The sequence below is a fragment of the Centroberyx gerrardi genome, chromosome 3, assembly GCF_048128805.1.
Source record: "Centroberyx gerrardi isolate f3 chromosome 3, fCenGer3.hap1.cur.20231027, whole genome shotgun sequence".
NCBI classification, from domain to species: domain Eukaryota; kingdom Metazoa; phylum Chordata; class Actinopteri; order Beryciformes; family Berycidae; genus Centroberyx; species Centroberyx gerrardi.
Window position 1 is genome coordinate 9,638,964 of NC_135999.1, and position 24,560 is coordinate 9,663,523.

At 42.8% G+C, this 24,560-nt stretch overlaps 2 protein-coding genes across 2 annotated transcripts; one reads left to right on the forward strand and one right to left on the reverse strand.

Annotated features, from left to right (window-relative positions):
• Positions 1–201: 201 nt before the first annotated feature.
• Positions 202–7,728, reverse strand: ankrd49 (ankyrin repeat domain 49). The gene is made up of 3 exons (XM_071911418.2): positions 7,717–7,728; positions 5,328–5,553; positions 202–1,319 (listed from the first exon to the last, which is right to left on the reverse strand). The coding sequence occupies exons 2-3, from the start codon at positions 5,538–5,540 to the stop codon at positions 843–845; spliced, it is 690 nt and encodes a 229-aa protein (XP_071767519.2). The 5' UTR covers positions 5,541–5,553; positions 7,717–7,728; the 3' UTR covers positions 202–842.
• A 6,336-nt stretch (positions 7,729–14,064) lies between these two features.
• On the forward strand, positions 14,065–23,852 carry gpr83 (G protein-coupled receptor 83). Its single transcript, XM_071911422.2, has 7 exons — positions 14,065–14,201; positions 14,345–14,397; positions 15,111–15,189; positions 18,398–18,818; positions 19,466–19,591; positions 22,315–22,448; positions 23,135–23,852. The coding sequence occupies exons 1-7, from the start codon at positions 14,065–14,067 to the stop codon at positions 23,850–23,852; spliced, it is 1,668 nt and encodes a 555-aa protein (XP_071767523.2).
• Positions 23,853–24,560: the final 708 nt, after the last annotated feature.

The following is a 24,560-nucleotide window of genomic DNA, read 5'->3' on the forward strand; positions in this document are numbered from 1 at the left end:
TAGAAAAGGCATGGCAGTATTGACAATAAGTTGTGGACAACAAATTGTCTGAAAAATAGCAGAATTCAAATGGCTTCCCTTTGTTCAGGCACAAAGCTGATTAGTTATTTGTCAGTTCCCTGAAAAGAAATTGTATCATGCAGAGCAACTGTGAATACTAACATGGAAATAAGTGCACATCTCACCTTGTGATGAGACAAAATGGAAATTTTATTCAAATCATATCCATCCATTTTTCATGACAATGTTTCATTGCAAAATATGCACAGGTTTGACCATCAACATCCCCGTCAGTTGTAAGAGAATATGAGCCACTGACTAAATACTAGAGTCAATAGTAAATATCATGAGGGAAGAAAAGAGACAAGTAGGTATGAGACATAAAGGTATCCATGTGTGAATGTCTAAGCATATTCACATTCTGGTCATATTATGATCACCAATAAAAGCTTTGAGCAGGTGCTGGACAGTTCCCCATGACGAGACAACTTTTAGTGATGAACAGCAAATAATATGACAGTCACTCAAGTTCCTGTGCCCTCTGTGTCTTGGATGGTGGTTTTGGGACTTTACGGTAACCATCTGAATTATTTATTAGAAATACAAGAAACAGCATTTGTTAAAGTGAAATTCTATACCTGCTCTCTTTTTGCCTGCTCCAATTTAAATTGTCCTGCTCTTATATTTTGATATATGAATATTTCCGTCCTTATCTAACAATAAAGAGGAAAACTGCTGCTCTGTTCAGTACGGGGATGAAATTGTGGCACACTGAAGAAGACAGAATGTGTATGTACGTGCGTGTGTGAATGTGAGCGTCTGTCTGGGCACGTGTGTTTGGTTCAGCAGGCGGGCAGCACACTGGCACAGTCTTCCACCATCTCAAACAGGAAGTAATGTGGGCCGCTACGTCTGGCCACCTCGCTAGCCGTTTCCCCGCTGCTGCTGCGGAGCCCGGCCTTCAGGTGCCGCTGAGAGAGGAGGAGCTCTAGTGTGTGGGCGGAGTCTGTTGGGGAGGAGCTGGTGTGGGCAGCAGCCAGGTGGAGCGGTGTCAGGCCGCCGTTGGTCTGGGCATTGAGCTCGGCCCCGCGCTGCAGCAGAAAGGTTGCCACGGCAACACGGCCCCAGCGGCAGGCGCTGTGAAGAGGCGTCCAGCCGTCGATGGTGCGGGGGTTGACCTTAGACCCAGCGGCAAGCAAGGCAGAGGCCACGGCAACATGGCCACTGTACGCCGCGCGGTGCAACGGGGTGTAGCCGTCCTCGTCACGGCAATGTGCCAGCGAGGGGTCCGCAGCCAGCAACCTGTGGACCGCTGACAGCTGAAAGAAAGACATAGAAAGGTTGGGAGTTTGTTATTAATGTCATTTAATTTAAGTAATTTGAAGGCATTAGTGGGTCTGTAATTTGATTGATTTAGCAAGGCTAGATGACACAAATGTCCAGAACCAAAAACATCCTCACACACAAGTTGCACACAAGCAAGCATAGGTGCTCGGTCGCCCATATGCACTGACAACAGTTCAGGGACGAGTTCAGACTCAATCATGTGGTTTTGATTTGTCCACTTGGTCAAGAAGATACAGGGCAGCAATGTCAATTGTGTATAAAATGAATTGCTACTGAACTGGACTGAGGCAGTTTTCAGAGATCAGTGCCATTTCAAGGGTTCAGTCTGTATAAAAGTGTTCACTCTTTCTCAACTCTTTGCAATTTATAGCCTTAGGAAATGCAAAGTCGCACTCTTTAGCTGCCTCATCATTCTTCAGCCTAATTTATTTATACATTTATTTACAATTAACTGATGACTGATGACCATCTGCTGCAAGTGATAGCTATCCTAATGTGTTTTAAGCAAAGGCTCTCTCAACTGCTCTAACAGGCTCAAAATGTTAGGTTGTTTAGGTTTAATGGCACTGCATGCCCTTGTTTTTAAGCCCTTTCTTAGACGTTTGCTTGATTCTATACATCCTTTGTGAAAAAGGCTACAGTTGCAATAAAGGATGCATATGCCATACATAAAAGAAGCTGCAGCAATAGCTAGAGACAAAACATTGCTAAATCAATAATAACTGTCTGACACAGTAGGCTACTTTTGTCTTTGAACTTGCTTTAGGGCAGTAAGGAATATTTACAGAATTTAAATACATAGACCAAACAGATCATATTTACTAAATCCCAAGTTATTTTGGGCTAGAGAAATCAACAGCACCTTATAACAAAGGCATAATTAGTCCGCTCATTTTTTCATGTTGAAATTTGATATGCAAACTGTCACCTTATTTTGATATTAACACAAGATGAGACAATCTAGAGGAAGAATACCCAAATGACAGTTCAACACAAAAGAGGGTGATTGTGATTGGGGTTCACTATTCGATGCAACCATGTTATGATGTGATAAATAAACGTTCAATGGCAACAAAGTATGACTGCAGAATAACATTCATTTCTGAGACACAAATCCTTCTAGTAATGGTATTGGCTTGCTAGAAAGTAAACAACAATTTTAAAATGTCATTACAAAGTGCAAATATTATAATTTGGATGGAGAGCTTGTGAAATTGTGATGGGCAAGCCGTCGCATTTGTTTTGTAAACTACAACAGAATAAAATGGAGCTAATCTCACAATTCATTTTTCTGCCTCACGAAACTCCATAGCCTCCATGCTTTTCCATTATTTTTTCTTTCCTGCTCCATGTCTGCTTTTAGTAATGTGTAGCTTGCTTCTTCTCCTGATGTACAAGCTCTGATCTGGGACATAGGAGATAGCAGTCGGTCAGTAAGGGCTTTGAATCTTTGTTTCTGGGTTAGATTTGGACTTAGGCTGTTGTCAGGCTTTGTTGTGGCTGAGCACTTCCTGGTTTCACTCTCTGAGTTTAGATAGGTGGGTCAGCTGACGCATAGTTTACTGTAGACTATAATGTTAGTTATTCTGTCAGCTGTTTCTGATGTGCTATGACACAGGAAAATATCAAAGAAGGCTAAAGTCCATGGATATTGCTGTGAATAACCAGATATCAATAATGCATTTTGCATACCTAAACGGAGTAGACTGAACCGTAGCAAAGGGATGTAACCCCTTCACCACAAATCTTGTCACCGCTCGGTGACATTCATCCACTTTCTCCTTGCTCATCTTCCCCTTCATGGCTAAAGTGAAAGGAGTTTCTGTACTAGAGGGGGGTCTCTGGGGATGAACCGGAGGTGGAGGGGTGCTCTCTGAACTCGTATCTAAGAAAAATATATATTAGAATAATTTGTAGACATCATTCGTTTACCTTCAATATAAAAGGCGAATGTCAGCTCATCTGTGTTTTGTACCTGAGCGTGAGACGTTGCTACTGTTAGCTGTATCTGGGACGTTATTGTGGCTGGGAGACCGCAACTCATCGAACACAGTGCATTCCTTCAGATTCACGCCGTGTTGAAATGCTTCGTCATATTGGAGGTGCTTCCTCCCTTGCACGAAATAGCCTTACTGCAGGTGTTGCATTTTGCTGTGTCGTTATCTTTTTTAGTGAAGCAAAGCCAAACTTTCGAGCGTTTTCTGCGGTCAGCCATGGTCCAGGATGTAAACAGAAGTGTCTCTTCTCACATGCTTTGTTGACGTACTGCGTAACAAATGACGTGACGTTAGGTCCGCGTAGCAGGTCCTGGCAGACGCACTGTAAAATGCTCACTGCAGTTCACTCGGGAGCGCGACTGAAATATGCAGAAGTTAGGAACCGAGAAGCAGAATCGAAATGCACGCGTCTTATCGAATCCACCGTTCTTGGAAATTTGGAACCGGTTCCAACTTGGAACAGGTTCTTGATACCCAACCCTATCTTTAAGAAAAGGCTAAAGACCCAGCTCTTTAGCGAACACCTTCTCACCTGATGGACTGTGTAATTAAAAAAATAATAATAATAATTCTTTATCTGCCTCTATGTCTATGTCTATGTACTGCCTCTATGCACTGCCTCGTGGCACCTATGTCGGACTAGAACTTAGCTTTATGGCACTTACTCTCATTGTTCTCTCCTGACTAGATCCTTGCTTGTGTTGTATTAAAATCTCATGTGTACGTCGCTTTGGATAAAAGCGTCTGCCAAATGGGAAATTGTAATTGTAAGTGCGAGCAGTGTACATTCAACAACATTTGACAAACTGCCCTCTGTCCTGTAGGGCATTCCTCCAGTGCTGTGTAAAGCCCACTACAAGTTATTGGAGCACCATTGCTTTTTTTTATTCCTAAATGATGATCAGCATTCATAGCTGCCAGACGTTCACCGACACATTCATTAGGCTCAGATTGCTCTTTATTATTTATACTATATATATAAAAAACAGGCACAACATCCAAGTACATGTGCTCTGACAGTAATAACTAATTACTGCATGCAGCTTAAACACTCTGACTAAACGTACTGAAATATTGTCAATATGAACAAATAGAATAGACAGATTCAAAAGAGCCAAAGATTGAGCATGTAATTCTTCTGCATTATTTGAGCCTTCCATTCCTTGCAAAAGAATAAATTAACTTAAGATGCAGTGCCTATTTTTTGCTTTATGTTTGAATTGAGACATGGCGAGAGAGCTTATGTGCTCTGTGTGCGGCATCTTTTATCTTGTTGTGTTTTTTTTTATGTATGGTGTTTGACCTTTCATGGCCAAATATTCATTGGAATAATTTCTGAGTAACCTTGTTTATTTCACACAGCTGCTTGACGAAAAGCTGTCAAGGCACTAAAAACTAAAAGGCCTAACTGCTGTAATAATTGAGGCTGCCTTAGGGATCACTAATTGAATACTTATAGCAAAGTGCTTTATTGAGATGAGAACAGTTCACCTTTTTAAAAGCAGTGCACATAACGTTTGTGAGCCAACTAATCACAACAAAGAGGCGGTAAGTAGGCGGCTGACAGTTTATGACAACAACAACCAGAATGAAAGTGGAGAAAGTAGAAAAGTAGTACCAGTAGAAAAGCTGGTAGTAGTTGTTACTCTGATGGAAGAAAATGGGTTCTCTTGGGGGAGTTTCTGGTAAGTGAGAGTTGGACATAAGTACCGTTTGCTGATAGTGGCGGCTGGTTGTAATAGAAAAAAAAAAAGCATTGCACGACCTGCTTTTTCAAATTATTAGCACAAAAAGCAGTTGAGGCAACACTTTTTCTACCAACAAGCATGCAATTTGTGAAAAGCTGCAACCCGCATTTTATTTTTGGGACCGACTGACCGAGCAACAGATTGACAGACTGACAAATACTAGCTTCGCAGCAAAAAACTGGAATAGTGTGAGTGTGTCCTTAACCGCCACCGCTGTGTTTAGCTCATCACTTACTCGATTGTTTTCCGCTGCCCACAGAATGAGCTCCTCCGGTGTGTCTTTGAGCGCTTCCTCCGACTGAAGGTACCACTCCTCACTGCGCTCCTCCTCTTCCACCTCGTCCCCCTCTACATCGTCCGCGGTCCACAGGCTACTTGCCCCACGGGGGATCAGGTGCCCGTGTGTATTCAGAAGCTCAAGCTGGTTAAAATCTTCAGGAAACTCCATCAGTCCTCTATTTCTGTCAGAGAGAGAGAGAGTGAGAGAGAGAGTGAGAGAGAGAGAGCGAGAGAGAGAGAGAGAGAGAGAGAGAGAGAATGAAAAAGGTAGGAAAATAATGAGCTGACATTCCTCCAACCTTGTACATTGCCCCTGTTGGAGCTCAAGATATCATGTCAATACATGAATGGCAGCAACATCTTGAGGCCGTTCAGACAAAGTAAAAGACATAGACCTACTGTATATGATACATATTTTTTTCATGCTTTAAATTTTATTGAAATAAGTGCTGCTTGGTGGATAGGGTGTATAATGAAGTGAGCAGTGGACCCTAATAATGTGGGAAAAGTATTCAAGTTGCACTGTCCAATTTTTACACACTGGTGGTGCCAAATGACAGCGAGTGGTAACTGTTTGCAGACTTCATACCCAGAAATCATGCAACACAGTGTCAGTAAACTGCACATAGCACACTCATGTTTACCAACCCGGCTGATCTGCGACTGCTTCCTACCAAAGGATACCCAAGGGACGAGAGAAGTAAAAGATGTTTGAGACGATATGGGTGCATGTTGGTGCAGCCAGCAGTGAGCGGGGTAGTGGCTATCAAGATGAGGCTAGCGGCCACAGTGCAGGGAAGTCATAGTAACAACAACAATGGAGGACAGCAGTAGGAAATGAAAGAACAGTGAAGCCAAAGGTGTTGCAGTCAAGACCCGTTCAAAAATACGGGGGAACATCAGCGTCACTTTAAATGCAGATTGCCTGCGTTAGTGGTCTTCTTCTTCTTCGCCTGTGTTTACAGGCACCGGTTACCTCTGCCTCAGGCTAGATGCTGTTTCGGTGTTGGGGTGTTGGGGTGTCAACTTTCCCAACTGAGGGGGAGGAGAGCGGGACAAACAATACACTTTGCTGACTCGAGTCCAAAAGTTGCATGTAGCTTTAACTGCCAATTTTGACATCATGTTTTAAAAGTATTAAAAACAAACTAATACTAAAATTTCAAATATTTTTCAGTGGATAGTTTTAACATTAAGACTGTGCTCTTTGTGTTTTGGAGGGAAACAGAGCTAAATTATACTATTATTTTTGTGCATTTGATTTTAAGGAGGCAAATTTATTATGAAACTAGTGTGTCCTCCCTTGCAAAAAAACCCAAAATCCTCATGATCATTGTGTGACACTTGTGCTGTGGTATTCTTGCAGTACTCTGTTTTTTGGGGGGTTGGGATAATTTACCATAGAGTTTTTTTTGTAAAGGAGAATGGACAGTAGTACAGTCACCTTTAGTATTTTTGTTTTTATTTTGGGATCCCCCCTTGGATACACTTTCCTGTGACGTGTGGTGCATTATATGGTATTTGCATCATAGTCCTTGTGGGTTTTAGGACTAGGACTTATGGTACATTACCACATAAATTGATTGTCCTATGTTACCTAACTCAAGTAGCTTACCATAGGAATAACACAAGAAACTTTCCAAGCACCACAGCAACGTTTTGTAAGCATTATCATTCATTCAGCAGTGGTGCACCAACACAGCAGGAAAATAATACATTTTAGCCAATTTCCCTCCTGATGTAGTCCTGTTTGAAATCGCCGTTTTGGTGACTCATACACAAGGCAAGGCCTAACATACCCTATCTTCGTGTAACTTACATCAGTTTGAATGCTATGATGTATAATATGGAAATGATAAAGTGTGGGTAAACTGAGTTTAGGTCGGTTTACCCTCCATTACATCCCTGGCTGTAGGCAACTTTACAGTATTTAGATTAACGTTACATGCAGCTGCTGTAGCCACCGTTACAGAATTTCGGTTAACGTTACACACACCTGCTGTAGCCACCGTCATTGCGTTTAGGTTAACGTTACATGCAACCGCTGTAGCTATCGTTAAGGCGTTCAGGTTAACGTTAACAACTGCTTTAACCACCGTTACGGCGTTTAGGTTAACGTTACATACAACTGCTGTAGCCACCGTTAAGGCGTTTAGGTTAATGTTAACAACTGCTGTAGCCACAGTTAAGGCGTTTAAGTTAACGTTACATACAACTACCGTAGCCATCGTTACGGCGTTTAGGGTAACTTTAACATCTGCTGTAGCCACCGTTAAGGCGTTTAGGTTAACGTTACATACAACTGCTGTAGTCACCAGTACAGCATTTAGGTTGACGTTACATACAACTGCTGTAGCCGCCATTACAGCATTTAGGGTGATGTTACATACAACTTCTGTAGGCAACGTTACAGAAACATCTCTCATATCCAAACAAACGCATAATGGTTCTCTTTCATCGCTGCGGAGAAGCTAAGCAATAAATTGCAACCGAAATTCACCTACCAGATTTTCGGGTTCACAACAAACTACAGTCAGCTCTCGCAAAGACGAGTGGGATATGTAGTTCTTTTCCGGGTTAGTTTCAGAGACTGAGAGATGACTGACGCTATCAACGGAACTACAAAACCCATCTGCTTAGAAAGTCCATACCTTTGCAGTCCATACGTTTTTTTTAATGATTGCTTTGACTCTCTTTTCACAACAGTTTAAAAGTGTAAAACTCTTAAAATTCTGAAGGATTTTGGTCAAATCACATCTAGCATGCAAACTCATGCAAAAGGTTTATTCCTTGTTGAATCTTTTAGTCACTGTTGTAAGAAAGCAGCCTACTGTTGCATTTTAAAACAAAATTGTCATTTTCAAATCATGCCGCCAAACAAAATAATTCAATCAAATAATAGGCTACATAATACTAATTGAATCAAAACGGAGTATGCAAAAGTCTAATGTTCATATTATCCAAATAGCAATGAGAAAGACATTTTCAACCTAGTGATCTTTTTGAAATTATGCAGAATGAGAATTCCCTTTGATATTTGGGATTTCTGGATTGAATTTATGTATGTTTATATAGGCTAGATAGATAGATAGATAGATAGATAGATAGATAGAGGGAGAGTGATAGAGTTTCAGACAATTGGAAAATCCTGTATACGGGCACATATTGGCAAAATGAATGCAATGGTGTCCATCAAGATGCAAGAAAGACACAAAAAGTAGGACTGCATGTGTCCAAAACATCAAATGTTTGCAAAATGAGATGAAACACATTCAGTGATTGTATCAATTTACTGTGCATTCTCTGTTGATTCTCTTACTTGTTTCAAGACACCAAACCATTAGATGTTTTGATTACAGTACTATTATGCAATTTACTGCATCGCTGAAGATGAACCACTGCAGTAATGTAACACATAAGATTCACTCAAAATGTCTACAAGCAATGTAATTTAATATCATGTCACGCCTGACTGAACATACTTTTTTTCATTTCAGTGAAAGGCTGTTTTATTGTTACTTTTAGTTTTTGTTTACAATTATAACCATGGCTCACAATTACAAATAGATGGAAACACACATTACTTTATAGGAAGATGAATATACACCTCAACATTGCTGTAAAAACACAACATTTCCATTCAAAAGGGTAGAAAATGATGGAGCGAGAGTTTCCCCTCTTGCACAGTATATGGCATAAAAAAAGAGTCTGATATTGCCTCACGTCTGCAAAGAGCATGATGGTGCTGGTTTACGGATCGTGAGGTCATTAAAATTCCTCAGCTCACCTGCAGAAGCAGATGAATGGACTACCCTTTAGTTCACAACCATCGTCAAACCTCAGCCTATCAACCTGCTCTCTAATAATCACCAAGCAGATTGCTACTGCATCGTCTGACTCCTCTATTTCTCTTGATCCTGCAATGTTCCAGTATTTTGTTCTGCTTGTTAAACTCTGCTGAGCACAAACCAAGTTGTAGGTTGTTTGCTGTTTCTGCTCAGCTGCCAGTATTCAAATACTAATTCTCTAGTATCCCCTAGTCACCCACCAAGAAAAGTTTTATTTATTTTTATTGTTGTTTTTTTTATATTAGAAAAAACACAGCCCATATACTGTACTCAATCCAGAATGTGGAATGTCAAGGCTACTGCGTTTGCATATAGCTCTTCCAAAACTATATAGAATTGATTACAACTAACTAGCTAACTAACTAGCTAGCTAGACAATTAAAACTTGAAATAAAAAATGTCGAATCCACTGTGAATTGAAATAAAAATGGTTGAATCCACTGTTGTTTATTCACACATTTTGAATGATGGGAATGGGAATTTGGCCTTTTATGTACAATATTTTATCCAGGCTGCTTTTTATCAGTTGCATGAAGATATTGCCCACCTCTGGTGCTGGACCAGGCTAAATGATATATTTCCCCGAACCCAACTAATCTAACAGAGAAATATGAGAAATTAGACTGATGAAAGTCAGTCTTCTGATACAGGTTATTGCCTTTAAATTACAGGTGTGCTATTCATGTGGGTATGGTTTTGTGGAAACATGCAATTGTCTTTGTTGACCCCAAGGGATCAGGAGACAGATGGTCCGTCATCCTGCCTACTAGAGAATGGTGAGCCTTAAAGGAAAATTCCACCATCAGATACTCTATTACAGATTACACTGTTATGACTCATCGATCTGTAATGTTCAATGCATTCCAGGAGTCATTTTGTGATGAAGCACACCACCAAACAACAAAATTGACCCAGAAATGCAAAGTACATCACAGGTAGCTGTTTTTTTTTTTTTGTTAATGTTAGGATTTTTCAATGGGCAATGGGGAAGTCTGTCTGTCTTGCAGCTGAATCCATCAAATGGCTCCACAACAAGGAGGAGCAGTTTTGTTTTTTCTTCTTAGCCTTGCATTGCCTATCTAAAAGCACACTTTCACCCGTATATAAGAGAAAAGAAAATGGTTATGATAATAACATAATAGTAACATAATGGTTTTTGATGAGTGTCAAGTGTCAAGGAAGGAAAGCTTCAGAATTTATTTACTTATTAATGACATGACATTCTTCAAGATTTCGTTGTTGTTGTTAACCAAAGACCTTTGCCAAACATATTAACAAAGAAGAAAATTCAAGCTATTAATACATTTTCAGATTTTTATTTATTATGCTGGTGGTTGTTGTTCTGCTGCTGCTGACAGCTGAGCACCCAGTGGCACATAACACAAAACACACAAAATCACCACCTACATCTCCTGCTTGAATGACACACAGAGGACCCAAAACGTTTGCGTTTTTGATCAACAATTTCATTTTCGAGGGCTTTAATGCATGATCGGAATGACAGATGAATAGATCCAGGGCTATATTTTTTAATTATTCTTATTTTTGTAAAAAAAAAATGTTTTTTTTTTTTTGAGATCCGGGGCTATTCATAAAACATTCAGGGCTGTAGCCTCGGACGTTCAGGCCTAACGATGCTGCCTATGACACTTCATAGACGCAGGTTTTTGAAGGACAGAAGGGGAAGGAAAGGCCAACTTGGATTTCTGGTTCTTCTCTGAAATGTGTTTTTTAGAGTGATTCACATCACGAGGCAGACAAGACAGATTAGTCACGGCATGAGGCACACCTCGCCACTCTGTTTGATAGGAGGATTGTAATAAGGTAGGCATGGTGCCTCGCCAACCAATCAGTTCAGAAGAGATGTTTGGGGGTGCTTGTGCTGGTAATCATACACAGATCGTAAACAATAACAGCGGCTATGGAGGCACCATAGTGTTGGTTGTGCTGATGCAGCCGTAATGATAATAGTAATGTAATACTTTACTGTTTTTTTTTTTTGCCCTGCTCCAGGAAGGTCAGAGCCACAGAACAGCGAGCATGGAGCTGGTAGGGATCCAGCGTCTTTCTCGGTGGCACTTCAGGAGGCCGATGATTATCAACAAACTCCCTGTTCCAAAAATCAATTAAGAAATAGGGTCCATGATATAGGGGACATATGAGATACTACTAAACTGACATGAACAAATACTGCACTTGATCTTAACCAAAATGCATTTATCCGCTTATTCAGGTCACAGGAAGCTAGAGCCTTTCCCAGCATGCATTGGGTGGAAGGCAGAGAAACACTCACACAGATAGACAAACACACTCATATTCACACCTATGGGCGCTTTAGAGTCTCCAATCCACTTGACTTGCATGTCTTTGGACTGTGGGAGGAACCCGGAGGAAACCCATGTAAACACGGAGAGAACATGCAACCCCCCGCATGAACAGCATGAACACATATTGACCTTCTTGCTGTGAGGGTGAGAGTGCAAACCACTGTTCCAATCATTTTCTGTGTGGTTCGTACAACCTTGACAATAAGCCTACGGTGCTGCTCAGTACAACTTCCATACCAAACAGTGATGCATCCGGTAAGGAGGCTCTCACTGGTAGATCTGTTAAAATTAATTAGCGTCTTGGTGGTTACACCAGACTTCTTTAGACATCTCAGAGAATAGAGCTGCTGCTGTGCCTTCTTAGCAATAGCTGCACAGTTAAGTGACCATTTGAAGTCTCTGGATATCTGCACCCCTAAGAATGTGAAGCAGTCCACTATTTCTACATCAGCACCAATGATGCTATTGGTGTGCCCTCCTCCATTTGCCCTGAAATCAACAATGATTTCCTTTGTCTTAGTGACATTTAAATCAAGGTTATTATCAGTGCACCAATCTATCAGCCTCATAAAATCCTGTCTGTAGAAAGATTCATCATTATTTTGTATTCTTCCTATCACGGTTGTGTCATCTGCAAATTTGATAATGCAGTTCATATGTTTTGCAATGCAGTCATAAGTGATAAGTGAATATAGAAGTGATTCTCTTGAAATACCCATTGTGCCTGGACTACTTAGTATTATTATGAATGGCCTTGAACTGAGGTGCACTTCAGTTACTGAAGCATGATCAATAGAAGTCTAATTTAGAGAATTGTACATGGCTCAGTACACAAAGAAATGGAAACACAAATCGGATGAAGGTTGGATGCCAAAAGTACAAATGGACAGCAGCGTGTGTGTGTGTGTGTGTGTGTGTGTGTGTGTGCGTGATGGGGGTCACAAGGGCAAAGATGCAGTCCAGATATTGTAGTTGGATTTCACACAAACCTTGAACAGGCCTTTCCTTGCTGTGCTAGAATAGATGGTCAACTCTGTCATTTCAATGACTGAATCATTCAACACAATGTTCTATAGGAGCCAACTCTAATGCCACACACACACACACACACACACACACACACACACACACACACATACACACTGTTGCAGACATAGACATATAAAATTGGCTTATGTCATTTTTTACCTGTTGACGCAGCCACTCAGGTATGTCCAAGGCACACGGAGAGAGACAATGAGGAAGAGAGAGAGAGAAAGGGAGTAAGTAAGTAAGGCTTTATTTATATTGCACTTTTTAAAACATACAGTTACAAAGTGCTTCACACACACACACGAAAAATATAAACGAATAAAAAAAATAAAGCAAAATGAATTACAATATAAAACACAGCACAATGAGAAACAGACCAAAGTACAACAAACAAAAACATACGACAGGGATAGAGATCTATAAAAAGGCTTGCCTATAAAGATGGGTTTTTAGAAGCCGCTTAAAACCAAAGTCCAAAGATTCAGCAAATCTGACAGATTGGGGAAGTTGATTCCAGAGGGTTGGGGCTAAAACTGCAAAGGCGCGGTCACCTTTTGTCTTGCAGTTGGAGCGGGGGATGGATAAAAGGCCGAGATTTGAGGAACGAAGTGGTCGAGAAGTGGAATGAGGAACGAGGAGATCAGAAATGTAACTGGGGGCAAGGTCATGCAGGGCCTTATGTTATCAACAGGATCTTGTAGTTTATTCTGTATTTTACGGGAAGCCAGTGGAGGGATACAAGAACAGGGATAATATGGGACCTACGGCTAGTTCTAGTTAATAGCCTGGCAACTGCATTTTGAACCAACTGTAAACGATTTAGAGCAGCTTGACTGAGGCTTGAGTAGAGAGAATTGCAATAATCTAGACGGGAGAAAATGAAAGTGTGAATTAATAGTTCGAGATCCGTCTTGCTTCAATTCTTCACAAGACAAGACAACTGGTATAAAGACATCTATTCAAAACTATTTGAAGCCAAAAATTAGAGTCTGGAAATTTAGAGACGCAGCTAACATAGTGTTAATCTATAGCTTTGAGCTTGCTAGTGCTGGTTAGCCTGCTAAAATACCGTTACATTACCAACTGTGGTGTATTATTTAATATACTTAAAAAAAAAACCAATATCTCTGACATAGTATATAGGGGTCTGTAAATGAGGTGAAAGGTGGAAAACATGAAAGGCTTTTCTGGTGTTATTTTTTGAGTAGGTTCAGAATTAACGTTAGCTAAGGTGCTATTGTTAAAGGTTTTAGCTTGACTTTTGGCGCCAAATTTGCCTCTGGTGGATTTGGGGAGAGACAAATGTTTCCATAAGTTCAGTGTTTGAGTGTCTTTTAGGGTTAGTGTTAGTGTTATGGTCAGAATCAGTTAAGAAATGTATGTCATTGTTGTGGTATTCTGTACTTTTACCCACTACAGTTAGCCTGACAAGGGTTTGTCTGTTTTAGGAAATAGTTTGATGTCTGCAACCCGGTGGATGGTCAGTATGGAGGAGAAGGTATTTTACAAGCCTGAGCAGCTGCATGACTTTGCCAGCGCCCTTGCTGTCTTTTTTGGGTCATATTATGTCTTCAACCTGGAGTATCAGGAGTCAGCATCCACCACGCTGGAGATGATACAGAGGTAAGTACTTTACACCATAAACCATTTATGAATGAAAACTAATAAATGAATGACAGTTTGACTGCAGATGAAGAACCATATAGCTGATTGCTGTACTGTATGTCTTAATTTTAAAATTCAAGTGCCATGTTTTCTGTTAAAAGATTCTTTGTGAGGATCAGTCCAGATGTGGGTACCAAATGCACAGCCAAACTCGGTACAAGCCGCAAGACAGGAAGTGTTGTAAACAGAAAAGTGGCAAGCATCAGCTCTCGGATCACCACCTTCCTCCAACGACTCACTGAATTTGAATGGAGGACTTCCAACTAGGTAAGATTTTTCTCAATTGTTTATTATTTTGTTTCCTTTGCCTCCTATCTTGCATGCTCTGGCTCTACTCTGGCCTTTTAATATGACTAAAATTTATAACCTCCTCCTCTCCTCTCCTCCTCCTCTCCTCTACTCTCCTCCTCCTCTCCTGTCCTCTCCTCCTTTCCTCGTCTCCTCTCCTCTCCTCATCTCCTCTCCTTGTCTCCTGTCCTCTCCTCTCTCCTCTCCTCTCTTCTCCTTGTCTCCTCTCCTCTCCTCATCTCCACTCTTGTCTCCTCTCCTCATCTCCTCTCTTGTCTCCTCTCTCCTCTTGTCCTCTCCTTTCCTCTCCTCCTCTCCTCTCCTTTCCTCCTCCTCTCCTCTCGTCTCCTGTCCTCTCCCCTCTCCTCTCTCCTTGCCTCCTCTCCTCGCCTCCTCTCCTCTCTCCTCCTCTCTCCTCCTTGTCTCCTTTCCTCTCCTCTCCTCTCCTTTCCTCTCCTCCTCTCCTCTCCTCTCCTCCTCACTTCAACTTAATTTGTTAGCCTACCTGTTGATTTAAACATGTAGATAACCCCCTGACCATCTCATGACGTCTCACATTGTCCCTCTATTTCTTTACAGCTCAGCTACCACAAGATGGATCCCACCATCATCCCACCATGGATGAAGATCCAGATGTGGTGGACGACACAACGGTGAGGTACATTAATCGACTTGTAATCACAATCTTGCAAAGACTGGGAAAAAAAAGACATGGATAAACTTGCCGTGTTTCCTCCTGCTTGAGTGTGGCTTATTTGTGGTGGTTGACGGTCGGGCAGGTACATTTATATACTACTGTAAAGACTTCTTACTGGGTATTTGCGGGACCAAATATCAGAACCTTTCCAATGAGAGAACCAATCAAACTTGCATTATTCTTTTCATGACATCCTTGTTTACTCATTGTTCATCCTCTGGGTATGATTGTCCAGCACTATAGGCTGTGAATGTGATGCTTAACAGGGTTCAGCTCTCAGGTCTTGCAAATTCACTGACACACACAATACAGATGCCTATTTTTGATGAAAGATGGGAATTTGTTTTCACTGTGTAAAAACTGTTAAGCCCTTAAATTGGCTAAGGACAGAGGTTATCTTCTTTTGAGAAAATAATTAACTTGGCTAAATTTGATGTTTTGTATGGCTTGGAACTAAAACTTAAAATACCGGTATTGTGTTATATGGTATAGCACACCACTGTTGCAATTCCTGAACTGTCTCTTTTACTCAACTATGTGTCACTTAAACTTTTTGAAAGGAAAAAAAATACAAGAATGGAAAAAAAGTCTATTTAGGTGGGACATATAATTGATATAACAATATTTCTTGATATGAACGCTTACCATACACTATCACACTAGCATTAATATTGTAACGTATTCTCTTTTGCAAATAATGTGTCCTTTTACAGCGCATATTTAAGCTACGTACTGTTAATGCTTTCTGACAATACAGCCTTTGCTGGTTTGTGGCTGTTTGGCATTTAAATGATACACGTGTTCATGTTGATGTATATGTGTTGTATAAAATTTGTAGTGCCCGATTTTTTGTTGTTCTGTTGTTGTACAGTGTACAAAAAATCCAAAAAGTTATGAAGAGATTTTTATGCTACACACTGTGTCCAGATGCATTCAGATGCCTGTTTTGAATGAAATACAATTCATATTCAAATTAAATGATCCATATATACAGTTCTACGTTTTTACAAGTCAGCCTTTTGCTACTTTATGGCTGGCACTTAAATGATGCACATGTGCTCATGTTGGTGCATGTGTGTGTTGTACAAAATTTGTCGTGTCCTGTAGTGTTTTTTATTGTCTATGGTTTTGTTTTTGTATAGTGCCCTATATTGTTCATTGTTTTGTGACATTGTTCTTTATGCCATTGAGAATACTTAAATGGATTTAATTTGTACAAATCTGTTGACAATAAATACCTGTTTTATTTACTGTACTCGGACTAATACTTCTTTTATGAAATGTAATTGTTTATAGTAAAATATTCTTATATTAAATACAGTAAACCTGTTTAAATTTGCAGTAATACTCTGCAATATTAATGTGTTATGCTGTAAAACACAATTACAGTATCGTACTATAAAAGACAATTACAGTATCATACTATAAACCACATTTACAGTAGAGCAGTTATACTGTAAAGCACACTCACGGTAAGACTGTCTAACTGTAAAACGCACTTACAGTAAAGCTGTTTTACTGTAAAACATCATAACAGTAAAGGTACTGTAGACCGGTAATTACAGTAACTTACTGGCAACAGTGTTGCCAGTAATTTACTGCAAAAATACAATAAAATGTCTAACAGTGAGGTCAGCCCCGAGCGACCCCAGAGGTGCTTCTGAAAGGCAGTAGGCAGCCTGTCGATGCCGAGTCCGAGGCAGTCCTCTGCTCAGAGTCCAGCTGAGGCACGTGCGACCACATCCTCCGCACACAGAGGTCAGCACAAAAGGTCCTTATCATCATCATATAGAAGCATATTGCACAGAGACCTTCTGGTTAAAACCTCCTCAGAGCAGCCTGCTGGGTGACCCTCACTGACACTGCATACAGCGCTCTCTTCCCCACTCGCCTCATCGCTCCCATCTGCAGAGAGGATGCAGTCCCCCCCCCCCCCCCCAGCAGAAAGCTCACCAGCCGCAGCAACAGCTGCAAGGTGGAAAGTTCCAGGTGAACCCGGCCAGCCTCGCTGTAAGGACTGAACGCCATCCCCACGTCGATCTCTGCTGCCAGCTCTACTGCGGTTTTACTGCGGTGTTGTTGTCATTAAAGCCACTTCCCCAAGACTCAGGAGAAATAGCTGCCTGTTGCACTCAAGGCCACCCGCCTTCCTTAACAGGGCCATGGCCACACCCCTCCAGGAGATATCAGGATGAAACAATAGTCTCCGTGCCGCTTGTGGCCGGAAAGAACAAACCCCACCTTGTAATCCACCAGAAGATGCCCTCCCTCCTGTAGTGGGAGGTACTGAACTGCCGCTTTAGTCCAGTGCTGACCTGACCAAAAAAATGAAATAAAAAAAATTGACCAGCCTCCTCTGCAGCTCCTGTAAGAGGCCTCTCGGGGGCTCCAGCACACAAAACTTATGCCAGAGAACAGAGGCAGCCAGGTTATTTGTAGTCTGCTAACAAATGAGGGGGGGGGGGGGGGGGGGGGGGGGGGGGAGAGAGAGAGATCGAGAGACAGAGAGATCTAATTATCTATCTTTTACATGTTATTGTTGACTGCTGCTTTGGCAACAATGGTTGATTACCATTCATGCCAGTAAAGCAAAGTGAATTGAATCGTCTATTTCTGTCAGAGAAAGCAAGGAAGGAAAGGTGAGAGAGAGAGACAGAGAGAGAGAGAGAGAGAGAGAGAGAGAGAGAGAGAGAGAGAGAGAGTGCTCATTTCCTCACCTCAAGGATCTATCAATGTGAAGGAGTGTTATATTATGCTAATGACTCCCATGGGCCAGTGTTCAATGTGTGAATGTGGCGCAGGAGCTGCACAACTTCCTATAGGCTACTCTCTCTGTCCCTTCGCTTTCTCTCTCTCTCAGCAGGCACACACTCTCTCTCGCTCTCCCTCTCTATATATATATCCACACACTCACACTCTGTCTCTCACACACGAGACTGCACGGGTTTAAAAGCAGCAGCCACAAACTGCTGTGTTGCATTAAGCAACTTGTTGAGCCGCTTCTCCCCTCCACTCCACTTCAGTGGCACGGGGGAGTGAGCCCCCGGGTCTTACTAAGGGACTTTTGTGCCTTTCTAAAAAAAAAACAACAACAAAAAAAAAACAACACTAATAATTAAAATAAAATGAGAGCTGTGTGCGTTTGGTTATTCTTCACCCTTTTGGGCAGCCCAGACGGGACAGCAGCAGCAGCAGCAGCAGCAGAGGAGGCGGCGGCGGGTCAGACACTGAACGACTCCTCACTTTTGGGAGAGGAGATACTTTTGGATACGGAGCGTCTCGTCAACGCTTCAGCTCGAGCGGGCAACCGGACATCGGGCTTCTTCATCCTGGACTTTGACGAGGGGACGCTGGCCGACTGGCGCTCTCTGGCCGGTAAGCGGCACGGCGGGGAGTCGCAGGACAGGAGCATCAAAGCGCTGCTGGTGGCCGCGTACTCCTTCATCATCGTGATCTCGCTGTTCGGGAACACCCTGGTGTGTCATGTGGTGGTGAAAAACAAGCGCACCCAGTCCTCCACCAGCCTGTTCATAGTGAACCTGGCCGTGGCCGACATCCTCATCACCGTCCTCAATACACCGTTCACCCTGGTGAGAGCAAGTGCGTGTGTGTGTGTGTGTGTGTGTGCGTGTGTGCGTGCGTGCGTGAGTGAGTGAACAACACACAAACACACACACACACACACACACACACACACTTAAGGCTGGTTAAATATTCAAATGTGCCTACCTCTCTCAAAAACATTTTATTTATGGGTTTAAAAAAACAAGCATTAAAACATTTTGAAGAAGTGAAGTTAATTTCTTTAATAGTTTTAATTAGATGCAGTGGGGAGATTTGTCTGATGTGCGCGCATCAAGACTTTTTTTGACAGCTGTGTTTTCAGTGGCAAAAATTCGACAGCCTACCTTTGCAAAAAAAAGAAGAAAATCAATTTAGTCTCTTTCTCTGGTTGGTAAACAGTTTGCAAAGGTAAAATTAAGTAGCCTAAAATGTGTATTATTCCGACAGCCAATGAAATATTTAGCTGTAGGCATATGACGGCGTAAACATTGCTGTAAATAGCCTAGCCTACTTAAAAATTATTGTCTGAAATGTTGCCAAGGCTATCAGTTATCCCATACCTCAGCGCTATTAAAATTTTCTTCTTAATGACATTCTGTCTTTGCTTGATGGACTAGGTTAGAAAATTGATAGTGAACATGTCCTATGTGTGCACGTGTGTGTGTTCCCTCAGGTCCGCTTCGTGAACAGCACCTGGGTGTTTGGGAGGGGTATGTGCCACATCAGCCGCTTCGTGCAGTACTGCTCCCTGCACGTCTCCACTCTCACGCTCACTGCCATCGCTCTGGACCGCCGGCAGGTAGGCTGGAGCTCCGCTGTCCGTCTGCAGGGAGGCTGTGGGACTGGGGCTGGGAGCTGTGGATCAGGGGCTGGGAGCTGTGGGACTGGGGCTAGGAGCTGTGGATCAGGGGCTGGGAGCTGTGGGACTGGGGCTGGGAGCTGTGGGGCTGGGAGCTGTGGGACTGGGGCTGGGAGCTGTGGATCAGGGGCTGGGAGCTGTGGGACTGGGGCTGGGAGCTGTGGATCTGGGGCTGGGAGCGGAACGGGGGGGCTCACTTCCATATGTAGGCGACTCAACCCCGGGGCACACACCTTACCGCTATTCAACAGCTTACATTGACCATCAGTGAGCAAGGTCATGTGAATGTTTTGGACTGGGGCTGGGAGCTGTGGATCAGGGGGTGGGAGCTGTGGGACTGGGGCTAGGAGCTGTGGATCAGGGGCTGGGAGCTGTGGGACTGGGGCTGGGAGCTGTGGGGCTGGGAGCTGTGGGACTGGGGCTGGGAGCTGTGGATCAGGGGCTGGGAGCTGTGGGACTGGGGCTGGGAGCTGTGGATCTGGGGCTGGGAGCGGAACGGGGGGGCTCACTTCCATATGTAGGCGACTCAACCCCGGGGCACACACCTTACCGCTATTCAACAGCTTACATTGACCATCAGTGAGCAAGGTCATGTGAATGTTTTCATCCTCTATAAAACCGCACTCTCCTTCTCTTATCCAGTGTGTGCAGATGTAGCTCCTTTGAAAAAACAAACAAAACAAAAAAAAAAACAGAAAATTGTGAGAGATGCCAAACTGTATGAGAACTATCAGGGTGTTGAAACACAATTTTGAACCTAGCTGAATCTTTTTTTTAAAATATCACACGCCAAACTGTCAATAAAGTGATTCTCAAAATGCCTCTGCACTTCCAGCAGCTTAGCACAGTTTTACTGGAATTCTTGAGCCTTTACTCTTATTGATAGAACAGTGCAACATGTGGATGAAAGTGGACGTTTCAATCACTGAATACCAACTCTAGCTATTTTGTATCAACCTTAGGGACATAATCTAGAAATACTAATACTGGTTGAGTCCTTTCTTGTCTTGTATGGAAGCATATTTTATCTTATCCTCTGGAAAATGGAAATGGAATCTATCTTTAACAAAGAGACTTTGATAGTTTCTTATTTGATATTTCAAAGTAGTTAATTTTCATGATGCGTTTCATTTTGAACCTGTAATTTTCTTTTCTCAGTGGGAGGTCAGGAATTTTGTTCCTGACCTCTCATTTTTGTTTTCTCCCATTAAAGTGTTGCCACTGTACAAAGCAAGCAAGAAAAGAGTTTTTTAAAGCAGGTTTTCAAAAACCTCTCAGCAGGGCAGCATCATACTGCTGGACCCCTCTAGCATGGTAAAGTGCCTTTAGAAAGACTGTTTTTATGGCATTTCTGTTGCATTACACAGTCAATGTTGAAAAGAGGCAGAAAAAATGGGAGAGAGGGGATGGTACTAAGTACTAAGTACTAAGGACAAAAGACTATTCGACCACAGCGCCGGTCTTTTCATGAAGTACACTGATGAGGTGAATCCAGGTAGTCATTATGGATTTCCCTTGTTAAATCTATACCAATCACAAAGGAGATGATAAAGAGAAGCAGGTGAGAGGTTTCAGAAACTTGAGATGTGGATTGTACAAAAGGGGCTGCAACTCAATATCAGGAAGATGTTCCTACTCGATTTACTCTATTCTGCAAATAAAATGAGTTAGGTGGGTTCAACATCCACTACATCCCCACCATAGACCCCTAACTGATAAGGTTTTGTTGCCCATTTGACAAGATTTTGGCTGTCTGTCTATGCTGGGGTGATAACAGTGAGTGAAACAGCCATTCTTATAGATTCTCTAATTGTGCTAATTTCTGATTTCTGAAATATCAGTGAAATAAACTAGTTCTCATTTTGCTGGAGACACCCCGGTCCCAAGTTTGGGAAACCCCTGTTCTCACCCACGGTCATTTAAAGGGGAATGTCACTGAATTTAAGGATACTGTGCAGGTTGAAAGCTGTGATCTTGTTTTATAGCCTGCCTACGAAAAGCCATAGTTGATGGTTCAGCACCATGGGCAGCGCCATCCTTCTGTAACACTGTGGAACAACTTTACCTTCCTTTGGCTTCCTATATAATTCCCATAGCCTATATCCCTCCAAAACAAGTCATTAGGAGTAGCGATTGAAGAAGGGATTGCTGTTTTTAGTCCAGTTGAAAACATAGAGTAAGAGTTTGTTGCCAAATAATACCACTGACTCTAATTTTCCTTTTGATTCAGCTGTAAAAGAAGCTGGTTGAATTAATTAATCTTTTATTCCGAGTCCTTTGTTTCTGTGATGAAGGAAGTGAGGAAGATAGACTTGTCACGTCAAGGCTGCAGTCCATTTTTAACTTTGTGAAATTGCTTTCAGTGACATATTGTCCCATCCCAAGCCTCTGCTGCAGATTCACTGACTCTAAGGCCATGTGCTTGCCCTAACACTGTTGGACTTGTAATTGGCTGTGAGCCATTCTCTTTTCCATTTTCTTTTTTTAAACGTTTCACAATGGGCAACGGTAAATATACGAACAGAAAATGGAGATGTCGACATTTCATTCCAAATCCCTGATCCCCTAGACCTGGAGGGATTATGTATTGATCCCGAGTGTGTGTGTGTTTATGTGTTTGTGCTGACCTAATGATCTGCGTGTGGTGATGTGATTTCTCTCAGGTGATTTTACATCCTTTGAGACCGCGCATGTCCCCGGTGCAAGGTGGTGTTTGGGTGGCTGTCATCTGGATTATGGCCAGCTGCTTCTCTCTCCCACATGCTATCTACCAAAAACTCCTGACTTTCACATACAGGTGTGATGACACACACACACACACACACACACACACACACACACACACACACACACACCAGTCAAAAGACACACCTGATTGAATGTATTATGTTTTTCATTATCTTAAAGCCATTTTGATCTTAAGGCTCATGCTTAAATGCTTTTAATTGGTTTCTAGACAAATATAAATAGTGAAGTTGATGCCTATAAATTAATTTCTTTGTGTTATTTCTTATTTTTGATGTCTTTACTATTATTCTAAAATGTGGAGTGACATTCTTCTTCAAAATCTTTAAATTTTATACTTCCTTTCCTTTGTCTATCTTCATTTCCAGTCTCTTTCCAGTCTGGTCTCACTCAACCTCCTTCTCCCTCCTAACCTCCAACCCGTCTCTCTCCCTCATCACTCAGTATTATGTAAACCTTTTCTCTACAGGAACATCAGATTATTCATAAGCTTGCTCAGCCTCTCACTGCCTCCCATCTATCTACTCTTTCTGTTTCTCCTTCCCTTCTATCCTTTCTCCTCATATAACCATATTCTTACCCTTCATGTCCCTATCTCTCCCTCATTTCTCCCTCTCGTTTCTTTCAACTCACTTGTTTTCTCCTCACTTTCTCACCCTAACCCCTCTTTTACTCTATTCACTAACTTCTGTCTCCCTCTCTCTTGCTCTCTTTTTCTTCCCCTTTGCCCCCCCACAGTAAGGAGAAGGAGCGCAGCCTGTGTGTCCCAGACTTCCCGGAGCCGTCGGAAGTCTACTGGCAGTACATCGACCTCCTGACCTTCGTCCTGCTCTACGTGCTGCCGCTCCTCATCATCACCGCCGCCTACACCACAGTGGCCCGCCGCCTGTGGCGCCGCAACGCCATCGGCGACACCACCACGGCCCAGTACGCCACCCAGAGGAGAAAGCGCCGGCGGACATTGGCCATGCTGCTCCTGGTGGTGGGGGTGTTTGCCGTCTGCTGGTTCCCCCTCAACTGCTACGTGGTGCTGCTGTCCAGCCAGGCCATTCACTCCTCCAACGTCCTGTACTTCTGCTTTCACTGGCTGGCGATGAGCTCCACGTGCTACAACCCCTTCATCTACTGCTGCCTGAACCCCGCTTTCCGCCAGGAGCTCCGGCTGCTGCTGGGCGTGTGCAGGAGGAGGCGGAGGGCGGGGGTGGGGCTGGAGCCGGAGCAGTGCGCCGCAGCCGCCTGCGCCCCCTGCCGCAGGCCGGCCTGGCCCGACAAGCGCGAGCCGTCCAGGCCGAGCCGCCCCTCCGCGCACCCGAGCCACTCCTCCTCGCAGCACAGCCACGCCTCCTCCAACCCGCCCCACGCCCTGAGAGACACACACGTGCTGTTCACCGCCAGGCGGGCGCTCTCGGGCAGAACTGACATTCTCTCAGTGGAGCCCATCGTGGCTGAGAGCTAACTGGAAAACACTAACAGCGACCACAATGCGATGGGGTTAACATCAGTCTTTGGGATTGCTGATCCTGTTTTGGGATTTTCTTATGTTCCGAAGATAAGAAATCTGAGGATTACAGAGATGTATGGCTGGGCCAGTACAGGATTTGAATGGCGGGGGAACAAGATGCGTTATTACTGCGAGGAGATTATTTGTTCTGATGGCATGAAAATAAGGAAATGTAATTGCAGTGGCGACTCTAATGTAGGTTCCTGAAAGAAACTGTAAATCATAAAATGATTTCTTCATGGTGTCATCCAACTCCCTCTCCTTTCACACTGCCAACTCTCTTTCAGCTGACACTCAGACATTTGACTCATGGTATGTCAAGCCTCAGCCTTGTATTTTCATTTTGGAATTGCAAATTATTATTATTAACATGGTTGCTGTCAGAATATTGTCAAGAGCACAAAGGATAATAATAACAATGAATTCCATTTATATAGTGCCTCTCATTTGCAGGGGCAAATCTCAAAGCACTAAAGCAAAAGCAAAGAAAACTAGAAAATGTGCTCAGTAGAGCACAGACCTCCGCCAAGGCCAACAACACCCCGCAAGGCAGGTTATGCACCTTTTGGTGATATGCCACGCCCACCACCACGCCCCCTTTTGGCCAATCGACATGAAAAGTTGATCAATTCTTCCTTGGCCCATAACCAACCTTCATAACAA

Bases quoted from the DNA above. Each gene is read 5' to 3' on its own strand.
- ankrd49 (XM_071911418.2), bottom strand. From the start codon at position 5,540: ATGGAGTTTCCTGAAGATTTTAACCAGCTTGAGCTTCTGAATACACAC. The intron at 1,320-5,327 runs GTAAGTGATGAG...TCTTTCTTTCAG, and splicing joins GGGCAGCGGAAAACAATCGA to CTGTCAGCGGTCCACAGGTT.
- gpr83 (XM_071911422.2), top strand. From the start codon at position 14,065: ATGGAGGAGAAGGTATTTTACAAGCCTGAGCAGCTGCATGACTTTGCC. The intron at 15,190-18,397 runs GTACATTAATCG...CCTTTTGGGCAG, and splicing joins GTGGACGACACAACGGTGAG to CCCAGACGGGACAGCAGCAG. The intron at 22,449-23,134 runs GTGTGATGACAC...GCCCCCCCACAG, and splicing joins CTCCTGACTTTCACATACAG to TAAGGAGAAGGAGCGCAGCC.